The sequence below is a fragment of the Quercus robur genome, chromosome 11 (genome assembly GCF_932294415.1).
Source record: "Quercus robur chromosome 11, dhQueRobu3.1, whole genome shotgun sequence".
Taxonomy (NCBI): Eukaryota; Viridiplantae; Streptophyta; class Magnoliopsida; order Fagales; family Fagaceae; genus Quercus; species Quercus robur.
In genome coordinates this window covers 19,337,544-19,354,824 of record NC_065544.1, presented here as the reverse complement: position 1 = coordinate 19,354,824, position 17,281 = coordinate 19,337,544, and the positions used below count along the sequence as shown (strand labels likewise).

Sequence of the window (17,281 nt, the reverse complement as noted above, 5' to 3'; positions counted from 1 at the left end):
TCTTGGAAACATCCTCTCAATTGTTTTCAAAATCCTATTCAAAATCCTATTTCAAAATCCTATTTGAATCTAGCCATGTTTAATTTGAATGAACTTTTGGTGTCTTTTAAATTTGGTTACATCTCTCTCCTCATAGTGCCATTTCTTGTTGGTTGTTGATTCCATTTTAAAAGATTTGAACGCTGGTTGCATTTTTTTTTTTTTTTAGTAAAAGATTAGGAGAAGTACTATGTCTACAACATTTTTACAACAAATCATAGGTGGTACTTTTTTGGCCACCAATAATAACCTACTACTTATGATTTGTTATGAAAGTGTTTTGAAAATGTTGTGGTAACATTTCTCATTAGGTTAAGGGGTTGACTTTTTTGTTGTCCCAAAATTCTCTCACATCCACCTTTTTAGGTCTTAAAAACTGCAAGAAACTTCTCCTAAACTCAAGCACGGTTATTTTTTAAGTAATAATAATCTATACTACTAATAACTAAATTCTTTGTTTGAATTAATTTCATCATTTTGCGTACTAATATATCCTCACATAAATTATTATACTCTCTAAAATACCCCTATCTTTTAGTTAAATAATTTTAAATTTAAAAACACAAACTTGTTGAAAGCATAATTTACTATTTTAAAAAAAGTTCCTAAATTTTTGGCTTTTCCTTTCTTATGTACAAATAAAATAAAATAAATCACGTAGAGAAATCTAAAAATTTGGACATTATCTCTATCTTAATCTTATTTTTAAACATTGTACGTGCAAGTTAAGATTTTGGAGATTATCTTGTAAAGATCTCTAAAACCTTAACAGTACATTTAGACATCATCTTTGTCAAAAATGATGTCTATTGTGTTTGTAAGAAAATGAAAATTATGAGAGTAAAGTTGTAAGAGAAATACACAAGTTTTTTTTAACGTGGAAACCCTCTATGTTGGGAGAGGGAGAAAACCACGGGCACAAGCCTGTCGAATATTCCATCATTTTCTGAAAATGGTTACAATGGAGGTATTGTGTTACAATGGAGAAAAAGAGAAGGAAAACAGTGAAGATAGGAGAGAAAGAAGAGGTGGGAAGAGAGCTTCCACCGTAGTGTCAAAAAGTGTATCTTGTGTCTATCTCTTAGGTCTATCTTCTCTTGTGTCTATCCTTTCTTATGTCTATCCTTGTCAAAAAGTGCATCTTCTCTCTATCTTCTTGTTGTGTCTATCCCTTTGTCATTCTTCAATAATGATGGAAATGGGTATGTGTCACTTTCCTAATGGGTAAGGTGTCGCCTTCCCATTGGAGAAAAACAAAGTAGAGTCTTGACAAAATGGGACCACATGCATTTGGTGCTTCTTTGACAAGTGTACTTATACTTGTACTACAAGCAATAATGCTACCTCAACAAGCTAGCCTTCTACTGTAATATTCCCAAAACCTGTAGCATGCAGCTGTAATAGTCCTTGACTGATCTTGCTATCACTTTTATCCATTTTCTTGGACACATGGACCTCAACTAATGGCTACATGCTTGCTATGCCTTCGACATGTGGTGATGGCAGATTGGCTCAATATAAAGCAAATCCAATATGCCCCACTTTTGGGGTTAATGACCGTACAAACATTATTACACTAAATCAAAAATAATAAATCCATAAAATAAAATAAAAAATAAAAACCTCATCGCACGTGTAATAAAACTAGTAATATAATAATAAAATTCTACAACTTTTAGTTGCCCAACCCATTTTTGAGTTTTACTTTTTTTTTAATAAAAAATATAGCAAAATAAACCACATTTGAATCCTCCACTTTCTTTTTTTACCTCACCAAAAATTAATTTCATTTTGAGTAGCAAAAAAAAAAAAAAAACAAAATTTAAAACAAAGTAGATAATTTTCAAACATTTATAATCATTGTAGACACTCAATTTTGCACCCATTATTTAATCAAGGAGAATGACTTGAATGACCAATCCATGTACCCCAAAAATCATAATTGCATTACATGCATCAATTTGTTCTTGCATTACATGCATCATCTTGTCTTTACATTACATGCATTAATTCATTCATTACATATCATAAAAATGATCTTGAGATTCTAACGGTCACAGTGGTGTTTCTGGTTATCAAATCGGACTATCGGATCGAAAGATATCGCATGATCAAGTTTGCATGGTTAGCATGCATTATGTCTAGGTAGAATCGACAACACATGATCAATTTAAATTAATTCTAATTGGTTAAACAATTAAAATTAATTAAATAATTTTGTGATTGGTTGATAATTAGTATTTAAAATAGGGATGCATGCATGAGAATAAAAGGGATGATTGGATAACAATAAAACTGTGGATAATCTAAATTTTATCAAGATTTATTTTAGGGTATTTATCTACAAGATAATTGTTCTTAAATATCCTGAATTATCCAAAAAAAAAGATGAAAAATCATAGGTGGAGGATGAAAACGCGTCTAGGTACAAGGATCGGCCAAAAAACCCTAGAAGAGGAGTCCAAACGGCACTCGAACACGAAAGTGCATTTGGAGCCATAGGGCCAATTCGGCACTTTTGGAGTGCCGAACGGCACTCTAAAAGGGCCGAATTTCCCTGATGTGGGCTTTGGCCCAACGGCTTTCGAGTGGCGATTATGCATACCCTTTTCGATCTTTTTGCAAAATGATGCATCTGGATTCAAACCCTAATCGTTTGTACCTATTTTTTAGAGTCTTCTAGCCTCTATAAATAGAGACTGAACCTCATAATTCAGCACTTTTTTTTCTACACTCTAAAGGGCATACGTTTTTTACTCTCAAACCATTCATATTTTCTAATCCCCTCTCTAAGTGTTGCTGCTTAAATTAGGGTTTTTAGTTTTTAAAGAGAATTGAACAAAATTCTTTAAACCCTAAAACATCCTCTCAAGAATAAGGAGTGCTCACGCAAGAGGTTGTTTTCAATCACCCTCTCTCTTTTATGTTTCATGTTTATGATGATGCATGTTTTCCTTTATCCATAGCATGAGTTGTTAATCATTGTCTTGTTAAAGCATGATCTTGATTGTGTTTATATAATTTGTTATGTTCTCTTTCTTAATTCCAATTATCTACATATAACCAATTATTTTTCTCAATACAAAAACGGATATGCATCTTTATAAAATGTAGATCTGAATTTTTCTCAATACAAAAACAGATCTGCATTTTTATAAAATGTAGATCTAAAGTTTTTCTCAATATAAAAACAGATCTACATCTTCCTTAGATGTAGATCTGAGTTTTCTCAAACAAAAAGAGATCTGCATCTTTATGAGAAACAGATCTAAATTTTTCTCAAATCAAAACTGATTTGCATCTTTCTTAAGATGCAAATCTGATTTTCCTAATACATGCAAATTGTTTCACTCAAATTTTCCAGAATTTTTCTGAAGTAGTTTTCAATAATTTTCCATGAACAAACAACCTTCATATGAACATAATAGGTAGAGATTGACATCTGTGAGAGTGCCTTTTTCGTGACACTCAGGCCCAAGGATCCCGGGCCTAAATGAAAAGGTTTGGTGAACCGGGCCTTGACTCACCGTAGCTAACGAGCTGTTTAAGAATCAAGTGGAATACAGGGGATGCTCCTGACAATGTAAAAAAAACTGACAAGCAAGGATATTCGTATCGAGGAATGCCAAAAGAAATTAACAGGGTAAATTCAGAAGGAAAGAAACAGGATTAGCAAAGCGATAAAAATTAATGCTGAAAGGATCCTGGGAAATATGAGGCATGTTTCATTAATACATTGTCTGTTTGATTACAAAAAGCTCACTAGGACGTGATACAAGGTTCAATCAAGCTTAAAAATTACAGTCTTGAATGGCTATTTCAGCCTTCAAAACTTGCAAAGTTTGATTCTCGTTGAATCCGAGTATGTGCAATAGTGGCTTTTACAGGATACCGGGAAGCAATGTTTGTTTTTCCCTTAGTATTTTCTCGTCATCACAGATTTTTCTGATAGTTTTTCTAGAAAATCTCTTCTTTTTTGTGTTTCTCTCTTTTTTCGCTGCTCTTTCTTCACGACCCATCCCTTCCTTTTATAATGGAGTTTTTGGTCTTCCCGGGGAACCGTTGGTTCCCCTGTTTTACCCTTTTGCAAACAGAGCACGTCCTGTTCCCATCATCTCGGTAAGTCCCATTTCCGTTTTTTCTCATTCTTTCCTTCTTTCAGCTCTGATTCTTTCGAAAGTTCCTGGTTGGCCATTTTCTTTGGGATGTGCTGAGGTATGCCCTTCTCGGCATCCCCGTTTCTGGCGTTTTCCTCTTTTCCCTTTTCTTTCCCATCTGGGCGAAATCCTGTTCTACCAACCTGAAAGCCGCTTATTATCATTCTTTTTTTTGTGCTTCCCCGTTCTGATTCCCCGAGGCTTTTTCTGTCTGTACCATGAGAGGTCGCTGGGTTCTATTAGCGCTCTCGTTCTTTTTGCTTTTGTTTCTTGTTTTCTTCTTCTGTCTTTTTCTTTCGAGCTGTCCTAGTCTTCCTTTGCCTTTGTGCCTGAAGGGATCCGCACCTCTTGATGGTTCCTGAGGATCCTTGCTTCTTATCCCTTACCGTGATTCTCTTTTTTTTGGATGCTTCTTTGTCTGGGCTTCGAGATCCTCTAGGCCTTTTTTTTTATTCCTTCATGGGTCTCTTGTATCTGCTATTTTGGGCTTAGCTTGATTTTTCCTTTTGGGCTTGACTCATTCTTTTGGGCTTCCTTCACTATGATCCTTTTTAGACCTCAACAACATCAAAACTGAATTTCATTGATGCTATAGCCTTAAAGTTCAATTTAACATACTTAATATCAAATTTAAACAACATCATAACATCAATATCAGTTTTCATCAAATAATAATTTCAACAACCATGCAGAAAATTAAATATATAATCTTCTGACAACATGAAATTACTATCTCTAATTGCAAAACTCACAAAACATGTTATACAAATTCGAAATTGAAGACCTCTCTAATACCAATTGTTGAAAAAAATACATATTTGTATCGCATACAAAACATACGTAGCGAAAAATTAACGAATATACTTCATTCGCAATTGATATCATGTACTATGTAAATTTCAGAGTATAAGAACAAGAGAGTGCAACTTAGTGTGGTGAAATTCAAAACCAAAGATGAGAAGTACTTGGGAACACTTTTAATCTTCAATCCAATTCCACTTGTGCCCAAGAAGTGTGGTCTCTCAATCAGTTTCCAAGGGGAGAGAAAAAGAGAATGGTTTATACTCACACACACACCATTTCATTACACAATTAGTGTCGCATAAAATTTTGTATATTTCTCCCTTTATATCTAACTGATTATCTAATTGGGCTAGTCTTTTGAGCCATTCCAATTGAGCTTAAGTGTGTGGCTTGGAGTGAGACCAAAATGAAACAAATAAGACTCTAACTCCAATGGGCCTTGGACTTTTCTGTCAACTCTTGACAAATCTAAAGTTACCATTAATTATATTTAATATCACTATATAAATATAATTGCACTCTAGGCCTTATTAATAAATTATATCCCAAGACTTTATTGTACATGCAACCCCTTCATAAAATATTCATAGTAATACAAAGTCATGAATATAGACTGCCACTTTGAAGATTACTATATCTTAATTCTTGAGTACCCGGTTTATTTTTCATATTTGGTGCACATTGGGTGGGGGCTAATCTATGAACCCTTAAGTAATCCCTAGTGATTGTGCCCATAGGGATTCTCATCCCTCCCTCCATAAAAGCTATCATCGGGATTGCCCCTTCTCTTTCCTGCCTCTGGATGTGACATTCCCCTTCCTTACAATATCTAATGGAGACTCATGGCGGGATTCTATATTGAGCTTTAAAGCTCTCTATACTCTCCACGGAGTCTACCAAGTAAGCGAATCTACCCATATATGAAAGAGGGTTGGAGGTATTAAGATGGTAAAGGGAAATTAAGAGGGTCGAGGAGAAAAAGGCTCTGTGTAAAGAAACGTAGAAGGAAAAGTAAATGAAAAGGTTTAAAAAGACTTATGCAAAGAAAGAAACTCTCCTCGGACTGGCTCTTGATATTTATGAGTGCAAAGGTGAAGTGAATAAGTGCAAGTGAAGTGAATAAGTGCAAAAGTGAAGTGAATGAAGTGTTCAAGCAATATTAGAGAGAGGGACAAGAGAGAAAATTCCCGCCCGAGTTCCAATAAAATCCCCAACCGTTAGATCCACATCGCACCGTAACACGTGGGAAACATGGAGCCACAGAAATTTAATGAAGGCACGTCTCGGATGTCGAAGCGTCAGGAGAGTGCGTTGGGTAGTTAAAAAGGTACTGCGCAGACAGAGATGTATGATAAGAGCGGGGTAATTGTAGTGATATCGAAATCCTCCTTTCTTCTTGAGGAGTAAGAGAGGAGAATTTTGAGGGGCTATTGTAGGTGTGGTAGGCCCAATAGTATATATCTATATATATGTTGGGCCGAGGGCCTAATCCAAGGACATCTAATAGTCCGAGGACGGGTAAACGCTGTCATGGGAGTCTGCATTAGTGAATGAAGAGGTGGGGTTTGGTCATAAGAGTCCAAGAAGGTGGTCCAAGGAGGAATGCCTTCTCAACTAAGCAAAGCAAAGGTCTGAAAGTGTGGTTTGTCATCCAGGGCAACGTTTCGGGAGATTCTCCTGATAAGGATACACGTCATGAAGGCACAGGACAAAGGGGAACTATGAAATATCTAAGAGAAAGCTGTTACCACCACATTGAATGCTCTGTAGCTAACTCTCTGGCCACATTAATGTGGAAATGATACCTGAACAGTAATTTTCTGCCTTACAGCTACTCCAAAAGACTTCAGGAAGGTGATGATGGAACAAGAATCAACATCAAAAACTTGGTCTACATGTGGAGGGTGGAGATGAAAGAAGGAAGACAGTATAAAAAATAAAGAATACCCTAAGGAGAGGGGATCAAAGAATTAAGAGAAAAATACTGTAGGAACAAGAACTGAACTTGTAACCAAATTCAAAAGAGATATATACAAGAACTGATCTCCTCAGATTGTGCCGAGAACGATTTTCTTTGTATAAAACTAGTTTATCTTTGCTTTCTTGTCACCTAGGTCAACTATAATTGTTGTCTAACTCATTAGAGCATAGTTTTCTAACTCATTCTCTACAAATTCATTATATTAGACTCTTTGGGCCTAAATCTTTTAACCCTTTGGGCTCAGGGATCAAAAACGTGCCCTTACAAATATTATAATTGATTACAAAAACAATATATCTTGGTGCCTCTACAGATATGTTTAGTAACTTTTTTTTCCCCTTTATTTTCAATTTCTATTTTTGAAACTAAAAAACTTGTTTGGCAACTCAAAATGGACAGAAAACAAAAACTGTTTTCAAAACTCCATTTATGAAAGAAACTGAAAACATACAAAAGACTGTTTTCAGATTCTAGTTAAAAAAAAAAAAAAAAAAAAAAAAAAAAACACGCATTTGATTAAATGAATCTGTCTCATTTAATAAGTTAGCATTAAAGTTCAAATCCTAATAACAACATATTTTAGTATTTTTTATTTTTTTTCTTCAAAAAACTTTTTTTTTTTTAATTTCAACTAACCAAACTTGTTTTTGATTTCAAAAATACAAGAAAATTGTTTTTTTTTTTTTATTCCCAAAAACAAATTTTTAAAAATAAAAAACCAAATAGGTTACCAAACATAACCTACAATTTTGTGATAGGATCAAGGGTAAGCAAATGTCAAGCATCAATTGCTCCTTACTTCTCATAACTTCTCACGATTTCAACTCTATGACTAAACTATATGATGCAATGTATGGAATATATCAATGTACCCAATGATGGTGGCCATGGATTGAAGTTGGGATCGAAAAAGTACTCCATCCACAATCTAAATTGTTCCAGTCCTTCGGCATACAAAGTTGGCCCATTACAACATAAACATGTTCTTTTATTCTTCCAAATATACAAATTAAACATAAGTATAAGAAATACCGCAAATTTATTTATTTATTTATTTTGCAGAGGTTTTAATTTTTTTTTTTTTCCGATTCTCTTTTTTGAGAGGGCATCGGATTCTGAATATCCACATAATACTAAATTACATTAGTGAAAACGAGAGTAAACTTGTAAAAGAACCTACGTTGGTTTTGTACAACGAAAAAAGATTTTTTTTTTTTATTTTTTTTTTTTTCCATTTGTGTTCAAGAGTCCATTTGGAGACCTACAAGTGTTTCATTATGATCAGCTGCCACGAACACAATGCCCAAAAAATTAAAAAATAAAAATGTATCCTTTTTCATTAATCTTTTAGTTCAAGACATTTTTTCCAATAACTTTTCAAATTTTCATGATTATATTCATTATCAAATGATAATGTTACTCTTTGTATGAATCCAAATGGATCCTAATTCCTAATCAAAAAGCCATTCCCTACTTTTCTTTTCTTTTTCTTTTTTCTGAATTAAAAAATAAAAAAGATCTTTGATATAAACTCATCAACTCCACATCATGTAATGACAATGAGTAATACATGTATACCACAGAACCTTGATAAAGCTATCATCGTGGGTACAACACATTCATTGATGCGCCACTACTCAAATTTCTCAACTCTTGCCAAGTATCATGTAAAGCAATACAAGGACCCCTACCAACCATGCCGGGTAGGTGGTATCCCCAACTCTAACTGAGTAACGCACTACATAAGTTACCAATAAAAACATAGCTCAACAAGGGAAAATTCACAAAGGGCAATTGTACTACTATATACGTCAGTTTGACATCACAGCTCCCTAACAAAAGAGATTGGATTCACAGAGGTGTTTATACTAGACATTAGCAAAGACAGTAAGCAATGAATCGTTGTTGCGCATAACCAGAGGGCAAACTTCTCTACAAACTTGTTTTCATAAGTTGGAGGTGTGCAGGTAAGGAATTCTTGTAAGCATCTGATACGGCAACAACAGTTTCTGAAAGATTGCTCTTCATTTCTGAAATTCTGGACTCCACATATTCTTTATATTTCGAGACAAAATCAACCAATGAAAAGAGTTCACGAGCACACATCTGAATTTCTTCTTCACTTTGTCTGACTGCTTCCTGCAACCTCCACTCAGATGTCTTTGCAAAAACATGACAATTAATTAGGACGCATCTAGCACGTTATGCTCTTTCACTTAATGATATGAGTAGATTAGTAATATCAAACTTATTTTAAAAAGATCATTAATATCAAAGTGAAAGCTACCCACTTTGAGAAAAACAAAGTAATTACCCACAAAGTTATAGTATTTGGTCAGATTTTAAAAATCATTCTCACAATGTAATGCCTTAACTGTTTGACCAAGCAATAAATGAGGAAATACCTTCAGAACCTCTGCTGCTTCTCTTTCCACAATATCTAAGTTATGAGCCTCCATTTGAACTTCCTCCACCATCTTCTTAGCTTCTGCTGCACAGCTATAAGTGTACTCTTGTGTTTCCTTCTTCAGCAAACTCAGTTGAGCTTCCAACTGAAATTAAAATTATTTATGCAGCAGAAGATAAACATCAAATTAGAGATCTTTATAAAATTATTATTTTTCCAGTTCCTCTACACCACCATTAGAAAAGAATGACCAAGCCAAGATCTCTCGTTTTTAAAAAGCCTAGAGGCAACCATAGCCTCAATTGTAGGGGAGGGAGGGGAGGGGGGATGTAACATATAACTTTAGAAAGCAAAATGGAAATAAGGGCAAGGAGAAGAAATTTAAAAAACAAGAACAAACCACATCCACCTCCACCATCCCAAACCCTGCCACTACAACTAACACCGTATTTATTGGGGTAGGACAATGCCAACAAGCTGAGGAAATCTGACTGTTTGCCAGTGGTGGGTTTTAGGGTTTTAATACGTTAGAGCATGGACTTGATTTGAGATTGATAAACTCACACCTATCCCAAAAAAGCATAGGTTGATAAGAAAAATGTGAATATAATCAATTAACCAATATACTAACACTCTCTTTCATAAATGGGCCTGGAATCCCCTTAATAAGTCCCAACAAATGTAATTTTTAATTTTAGAATGAAAAGTAGAGTGAAGATTGAACTCAAAAACCATCTAATTTGATACCATGATCAGTCATCACTTACCCAATAATTTAAGCAGACAAAAAAATGGTGAATTTATCATTTAACCATTATTCTAATAAGCATTGAATTTAACAATAACAATAAACAATACCACAAGAAACACAAGAAGATAAAAGGTTAAAATAAAAAGAACACACAAAGGCCTACATGTATCAATACTCAAAACATTAAATATTTTTTATTAATCAACACTTACTGATTTGAGTACAGTGACACACTTATATAGACTTTAAATCTAAACTTTTTTCTTGTAGAACTAGAATTCCTACTTTACCGATCAATAAACTCCTAATTAGACTAGGAAACTAAAAACTTAATAAGGTAATTAAAGCCTAACTTGTACTCAAAATAAAAATCTACCCAAGATACTTAAAATCTCCTAGAAAAATCTCATAGTTCTCATAGTTTAAACATAATAAGTACAATGACACATTTTGTTTAGATCTTCAACTTGTCTAGTAGAACTAGGACTCCAATTTGATTAGTAAAACAAACTCCAAAACAGACGTAAACTGTGAATGGTAATTTCAACTAGTTTCCTGGTGCGATTCCTATTTCTATATTACGCTAAATTTTTTAACCAGTTTCCATTTTCTATTTGACATATTATTCGTAAATCATCAATCTCTTTGTCGTCTAATGGCTTTTGCAAATTGGACTATTATTTTTCAGAACCTCAAAGATTGATTCAGTGCCACATGTCTTTTCTGTCTACTCTATATTTTCCTGGAAATGGAGTAATGGACTCAAATCAACCGAGCAAAGCTTAACTATAACAGATTGGATACGATACACAAATACTTTGTTGCCAATCAACATTGTCCAAAAGAATAAAACCATAATCTCCATACAACAAAATTGGTTGGTGCTACAAATACATCCCAGGCCATTCCACCAAAGGAGATATTCTCATTTTATGGCAAAGATTATTGACATTTCATACACAATTTTCCTCCAAACCAAGTTGGAGGAATCACCTACAACCCATTACATAGCGATTTAGAAAACCACCCATGTATATTAAATCAGATGATTCATTACATCATTTAACAACCTGAAAAATGAATTGCAGCAACTTTTTTTTTATTATTTGAAAGGTAAGTTACACACGCACCCAATGGGTCTTGAACCCACAACCTTACCCTCCACCTGACACTTACAAGGGAAGAGGTGCCAATTGAGCTAGAATTGCAGCCACTTTAGATCAACATATTATATTTAACCCTGTGGTTACAGTTCTCTTTCTAAGTCTCTTAACAGTTTAAACATTTTTCTTTGGACAGTTTTTTGAGCGAAAAATTCCTCCTACCCACATTTTTCTTTGGACAGTTTTTTGGACGAAAAATTCCTCCAACCCACTCTGAGTCTATTTTAGAACAGCTTATTTAGCTGAAACTGAAAATTTTTTACTTAAAAAAAAAAAAAAAAAAAAAAAACTGAATAGTACACGCAGATGTTCTTATAAAAGTTTTCCTTTTCCTTTTTCCTTCTTTTTCTTCAATTTTTTATCATTTTAGATCAGACCTCCTTAAATCTGCGTGTTAATTTGTTTGTTTGGGGAAGGGTAGAGTTTAATTAAGTCTTTTACATGCATTCATGAGGAAGAGCATGCTAATAGTACTTCTAATGTCAAAATACACACACAACGATGCATTAAGGAAAATATCAAACACAAGTTAGAAACTAGTAAACCATTACCCCCAGCAAATAAGCACATACGCACACAATTAGCTAAGGAAATTGTCAAAAGCAGGAAACAAAAGTGTTGTTTAATAAATCCCTTCACAATATGCAACCTGACTCATGACAAAGTGACAACCTATAGAAATTGTTTTGAAAAATGTTTGAATCTATCTCAATTAGGACTTTAGGAGAATTATGAATTCTAACAATTCGACTACCTACTTAACAGCATCTTTAGTTATGCATCCTCCAAAAAAACTTAATATGGTTGGCGGCTTCAAGTAGAGTAAAATGCACCAGCATATCACCAATGGCACTCTAAATTTCCCAGTCAATCTAAGAAATGGTACCATATTTCATACGATGTCATAGCAGGCTGTTCATCGCCAAAAATGATATTCAATTCTGCATTTGAGAATAAAATTCCTGGATACAAATTGAACTAAATGTATAGAGATTGGCTCCCTTCCACCAACACAGGGAATTTATGAAACGCCCCATCCCCCCTCCCCCCCCCCCCCCCCCAAAAAAAAAAAAAAAAAACCCTTGTAAACTCTTCTATCAAGAATTTTATGAGTTCTAAATTTCATAATTATTTCGGGCCATTTTATCTTCATTACTTCACAATTTCACCACAGGTGATGGTTCTACTCATATTTTACCTTTTTTCCTATTTCTTCTTTTTAAGAAAAAAGAACGATGAGAACTAGGTGGTGGGTTCAAAGTATTAGAGAACATAACAGTAGAATAAAATAAATATATAAGATCTACCCATCAATATCATAGTGCAAAGACCAAGTCCTGATGCACTTACTTCTTCAATGCGGGATTGAAGCGCTGTTATATTATTTCTTTTCCCCTCAATCTTAGCAGCATTTTCCTTCGATTGTTGCTGAAGGGAAATCAACTCTTCTAATTTTTCCATAGAACTCTTCTGTATGTCATCAGCATAGGAATTAAGTGAAGGCTTAAGTTTTGATTTGTAGTCAATACCCATTATCTCTGCAGGTGTAGACCCTTTGGCATTTAAAACATACTGAAAATCATTACCAAGCTTCAACCTAGAACCACAACAGATGGAGCAGTCGTATTAGAGTTTAAGATCAAACCAACATACTGGGTCAGTTTTAACACAAGGTAGAAGACAGAATTAAAAAACAAAAAGATAAAGAAATGATCAACAACACCCTGACACTTTATTAGCTGCTTAAAGATTGCTATCATAAATATTCACCAAAGTACAAAGAAGCACATTCCCTTTGCGAGGATGAAGCACGCATAGGATCAAGAAAACAAAAGTGACTAATGTGAAAGTGCATCAAAGGAATCTCACTGCTCTCTATCTCAATCACAAATGTCTATCTTCACGAACTACATAAGAACACTAGGAACATTTTATGGGAATTTCACATTTCAGGCAGTGGGCAAAACTATATAACCCTGCAATACCAAAATTCCCAATTCATTTTATGGCAAGAAAAAGCTGAATTGTCTAAAACATTAGAAGTTCCGCTTGTTCTGAATTCAAATGATATATATATAACAGTATAAACACACACCAAATATCAATGAATAGACATATAAAGTGGCACAATTAACCTTCTCATGGCCTGGTTACACTCCATAGCGAGCGCCTCGAGCTCCTTAAACTGATGTCCAATCTTGGTGTCGAGATCCCAAGACTTCTCTTCCCACTTGTTCCTCGCGATCTCGGCCTCGGCAATATCCCTCTCCACGGCCTGCAACTCTCTCCTCATCCTATCCATGTCGCGCGCATTCAAAGTCTGCGTCTCGACCCTCCTCTTCAACTCCTCGTTCTCCTCAGCAATCCTCATCCTCTCCTGCACCTTAGCCTCTAATTCCTTCTCTTTTTCCTCCAACGCCTTCTCCATTGAACCCATGCGCTCCGTGAACTCCCCGATTATGGTGTGGAACTTGCTCACATCCTCCTCCAACAGCCCCTTGTCCTTCTCGAGCAGCTCCTTCTGAGAAGGAGCAGACCTCAAAGCCTCAGCCTTCGCCTCCAGTTCCCTAACGTTTCCGGACAAAACGTCGACGTTTTCCTTCAAATCAAGCTTCTTCCGCTCCAATCTCTCGACGAAATCGCCGTCCAAGGCGTCGACGGAGTCGTCGTCGCCGCGCGCGAAGTGCAAGTAACTCTGGAGAACATAGGACTTCAGATCGTTATCGGCTAGAGCGGGAGGAGAAGAAGCGGAAGCGGAGAGATTGTCGTTGAAAAGAGCGATCTGGACGAGCCAGTGAATGATGGCGAGAATGGAAGGCCAGTGGTGAGGAGTACCGGGGGCCTTGAGAATGGATTTGTTGAATTTGAAAGGGTAATTTAGGGATTTGAGCAAGAAGGGGAGATCTTCGTCGAGCTTGGAGGAGGAAGGGAACTGGAGACGGGAGAGGAGGAAGCGGAGGGAGTCGGTGATTTCTTTGGCGGAAGGCAAGGAGGCTTTGAAGGGAGGGTGAGAGAGAGAGGAGAAGTAGGAGTTGATGGTGGAGAGGGCCGATTGTTGGAGCGAACGGTCCTTGTAGAGGAGATCGAAGGAACGAGGGATTCCGACGGAGGAAGGACGGCTGCTGCCGAAGCTTGCGTCTGAGTCTCGCGATTGGTTGAATTGACGGAACTGATCCACTGGAGTTGGCGGTGGTTGTGCCGCCGCTAAGGACTCCTTTGGACGGTGTCGCCACCCTCCTGCGCCTCTCATTTTTCCACTCACTCACTCCAGTTTCGACGATCGCCTTTCTTCTTCTAGTGAGGTTTTTTGTTTTTGACTGACTTTTCCCGCTTTGTTACTTTTGGATTGGAAAATTGGCTAGGGCTTTATGGAAAATTTAAAATTGAGTTCTTTGCACCGCAAATAATGCCACAACTTTTCTCTACGTGGCATTTTTTTTTTTTTTTTTTTTGGGTTATTGACGGTCACTTATAAGAGTGTACATGGGTCGGATTAAGTCAGATTAAGGGGATATTTTAATCCAACCCATCATGGTAAATTAAAAAAAAATTTAACCTAATCCAACTCACATGAGTTGAGTCAAGTTGAACCCATGGGTTGGACTATTTTTTTTATTACTATTATTATTAAATTTAGTAGAAAAAAATATATCACACTTGTCATCTGAGTTGATAAACAAAATATATATTAATATATAAACTAATATTCCAACTTAGTTGTAAACAAAATATGTTTAAGTATCCAACTGAATTGATAAACTTACTACTTTTTCTTCACTAATCATAGTTAATTATATAAAAAGTTGCAGAAGAAGTTATAGCATTATTTATGATACTATAATTTTTTATAAAAAAATTTGGAGATGATGAGTAGTGATGATTGATTTTGGGTTGGAGTTGGACCCACTCTTGTGTTGGGCATAAGAGCATCCACATGAATTGATGCAAAAATTTTGTAAATTTTGCAAAAAATAACCTACTTTTTTTCTATTTTTCACCCTCATTTTTTACAAAACACCCACATTAGTTTGTCTACTATACACATTTATTCAAATAAAATATTCATCTTCACCCACCATCAACGATCAATCCACAGCCACCATCAACCCACCCAGCCACCATCATCAACCCACCATCATTAAGCATTAGCATCAACCACCATCATTAAGCATTAGCATCAACCACCATCATCAAGCACCATCATTAGCCACCATCACCAAGCACCATCATCAACCACCATCACCCCAAAACCCACTGATCAAACAACGAATTAAAAAAATCAAAACCCCAAAACCCAGTGATCAAACAAAAAATTAAAAATGATCAAAACCCCAAAACCCACTGATTAAACAAAGCTTCAGCAGCGATTGGTGGTGGCACGACGAGAGCTTCAGCAAGTGAGCTTCGAAGTTCACATCGGTGAGTAAGCTTCAACAGCGATCGCGGCGGCATGGCAAGAGCAAAGGTGGCACGGCTTGCTTCTTCGTTCATCAGTGGCGTCTTGCTTCAAAGATCATCAATGGCGACTTGCTTCGGAGATCGGTGAGTGAGAGTGAGAAGCACCGGATAGAAAAAGAGAGAGTGAGGTGAAGGAGAGAGAAAAAAAAAGTAAAATATTAAATGCAAGAGTTACAGTAACTATCCATATATACACAATTACTGTAGCACTTGTGCATTTATGCACAATTTTACACCTACTGATATGGGGTTTTTTTTTTTTATAATCAAAATGTGTAAAATGAACTACTTTTTCTATTTTGCAAGATTCTGCAACCACTCATGTAGTTGCTCTAAGCTGCTTTTAGCCTTTTATGCTCTTTCATTGAGTGGTTGCTCTAAGCTGCTTTTAGCCTTTTATGCTCTTTCATACTTTTGGAACAAAGTTTCTTTCTATATTTCTATACTAGTTTGAAGAGAAACTCTTTAAACTTCTCATATATCTCTTTTTTAGGTGTAAATTTTGAAAATCTAACCGTTGAGTTTCATGCTCCTTATGTTCTTAACATACATATCAAATTTTGTTCAAATTGGATGTTATTTACTATTTGATCAATAAACTTATTTTTTATACACAATTTGAGATCATAAAAACTTGAAATTTTAACATTTACTTGATGACATAGGGATTGATCTTTGATCTTCTTGAAATTTTGCAAACATGAAGGAAATAATAAGAACATGCAATACAACGTTTAGATTTTCAAAATTCACATTCAATATAAAGATAAATGAAGAGTTTGAAGGATTTCTCTCCAAACTAGTTTGGAGAGAAACTTTGTTTATACTTTTGTGTCAATGATAGTTTCCAATATTTCAATTTTCTTGTTATTAAAAGGATATATAAATTTCAATTTTCTTAAAAAGATGTGTATATTTCTAAATGATTATCAGTTATCACTCTAAAAAATGTCAAAAATACCCATAATCTAATTAGATGGTCATTATTCCTAAAAAATAAAAATAAATGGGGTTAAAATCGTAAGTTAACAAAATTTAAAAACAAAAAACTACTTGAGAAATCTTTTTTTAACTTCCCACTAGACAAATACAAACTTTTTTCCTAAAAATTAGCACACACACATTTGATAATTTTTTCCCTAAACATTAGCACATACTAAACTAGTGGTTTACTCATTTTTAAAATCCTAAATTTTAGCTTCTTACAAATCCCTTCCGGTGTAACAAAAGACAAATTCAAATTGAAACAATTTTTCTAAAGCAATTATCTATCTCAAAATAAAGCAAGTAATGTTTTTGAGCTTGGTGAGAGAGTGTAATTAAGTGTGTGTGTGTGTGTTTAACTGTTAGTTTATTTCTCCCCCCAAAAAAAAAAAAGCATTTATATGTGTAAACACTAAACACATCTCAACTCACATCTCCCACGTTATCCTTATCTACAAGCAATTATTATTTAAGATAACCACTTAGTGTCATCATCCAAAAATTGGTATGAATGAATAAATAGGTTACTAAACTCAA

The 17,281-nt window shown here is 35.1% G+C and overlaps 1 protein-coding gene across 1 annotated transcript; it reads right to left on the bottom strand.

The window, feature by feature from the left end:
- Positions 1-8,761: 8,761 nt before the first annotated feature.
- Positions 8,762-14,670, bottom strand: LOC126705561 (kinetochore protein NDC80 homolog). Its single transcript, XM_050404615.1, has 4 exons — positions 13,438-14,670; positions 12,653-12,899; positions 9,387-9,533; positions 8,762-9,141 (listed from the first exon to the last, which is right to left on the bottom strand). Exons 1-4 carry the CDS (start codon positions 14,550-14,552, stop codon positions 8,914-8,916), a joined length of 1,737 nt encoding a protein of 578 aa, XP_050260572.1. The 5' UTR covers positions 14,553-14,670; the 3' UTR covers positions 8,762-8,913.
- Between the last annotated feature and the right edge of the window lie 2,611 nt (positions 14,671-17,281).

Bases quoted from the DNA above. Each gene is read 5' to 3' on its own strand.
- LOC126705561 (XM_050404615.1), bottom strand. From the start codon at position 14,552: ATGAGAGGCGCAGGAGGGTGGCGACACCGTCCAAAGGAGTCCTTAGCG. The intron at 12,900-13,437 runs GTTAATTGTGCC...TTGTGGTTCTAG, and splicing joins TGTAACCAGGCCATGAGAAG to GTTGAAGCTTGGTAATGATT. The intron at 9,534-12,652 runs GTAAGTGCATCA...TTTTAATTTCAG, and splicing joins TTCAATCCCGCATTGAAGAA to TTGGAAGCTCAACTGAGTTT.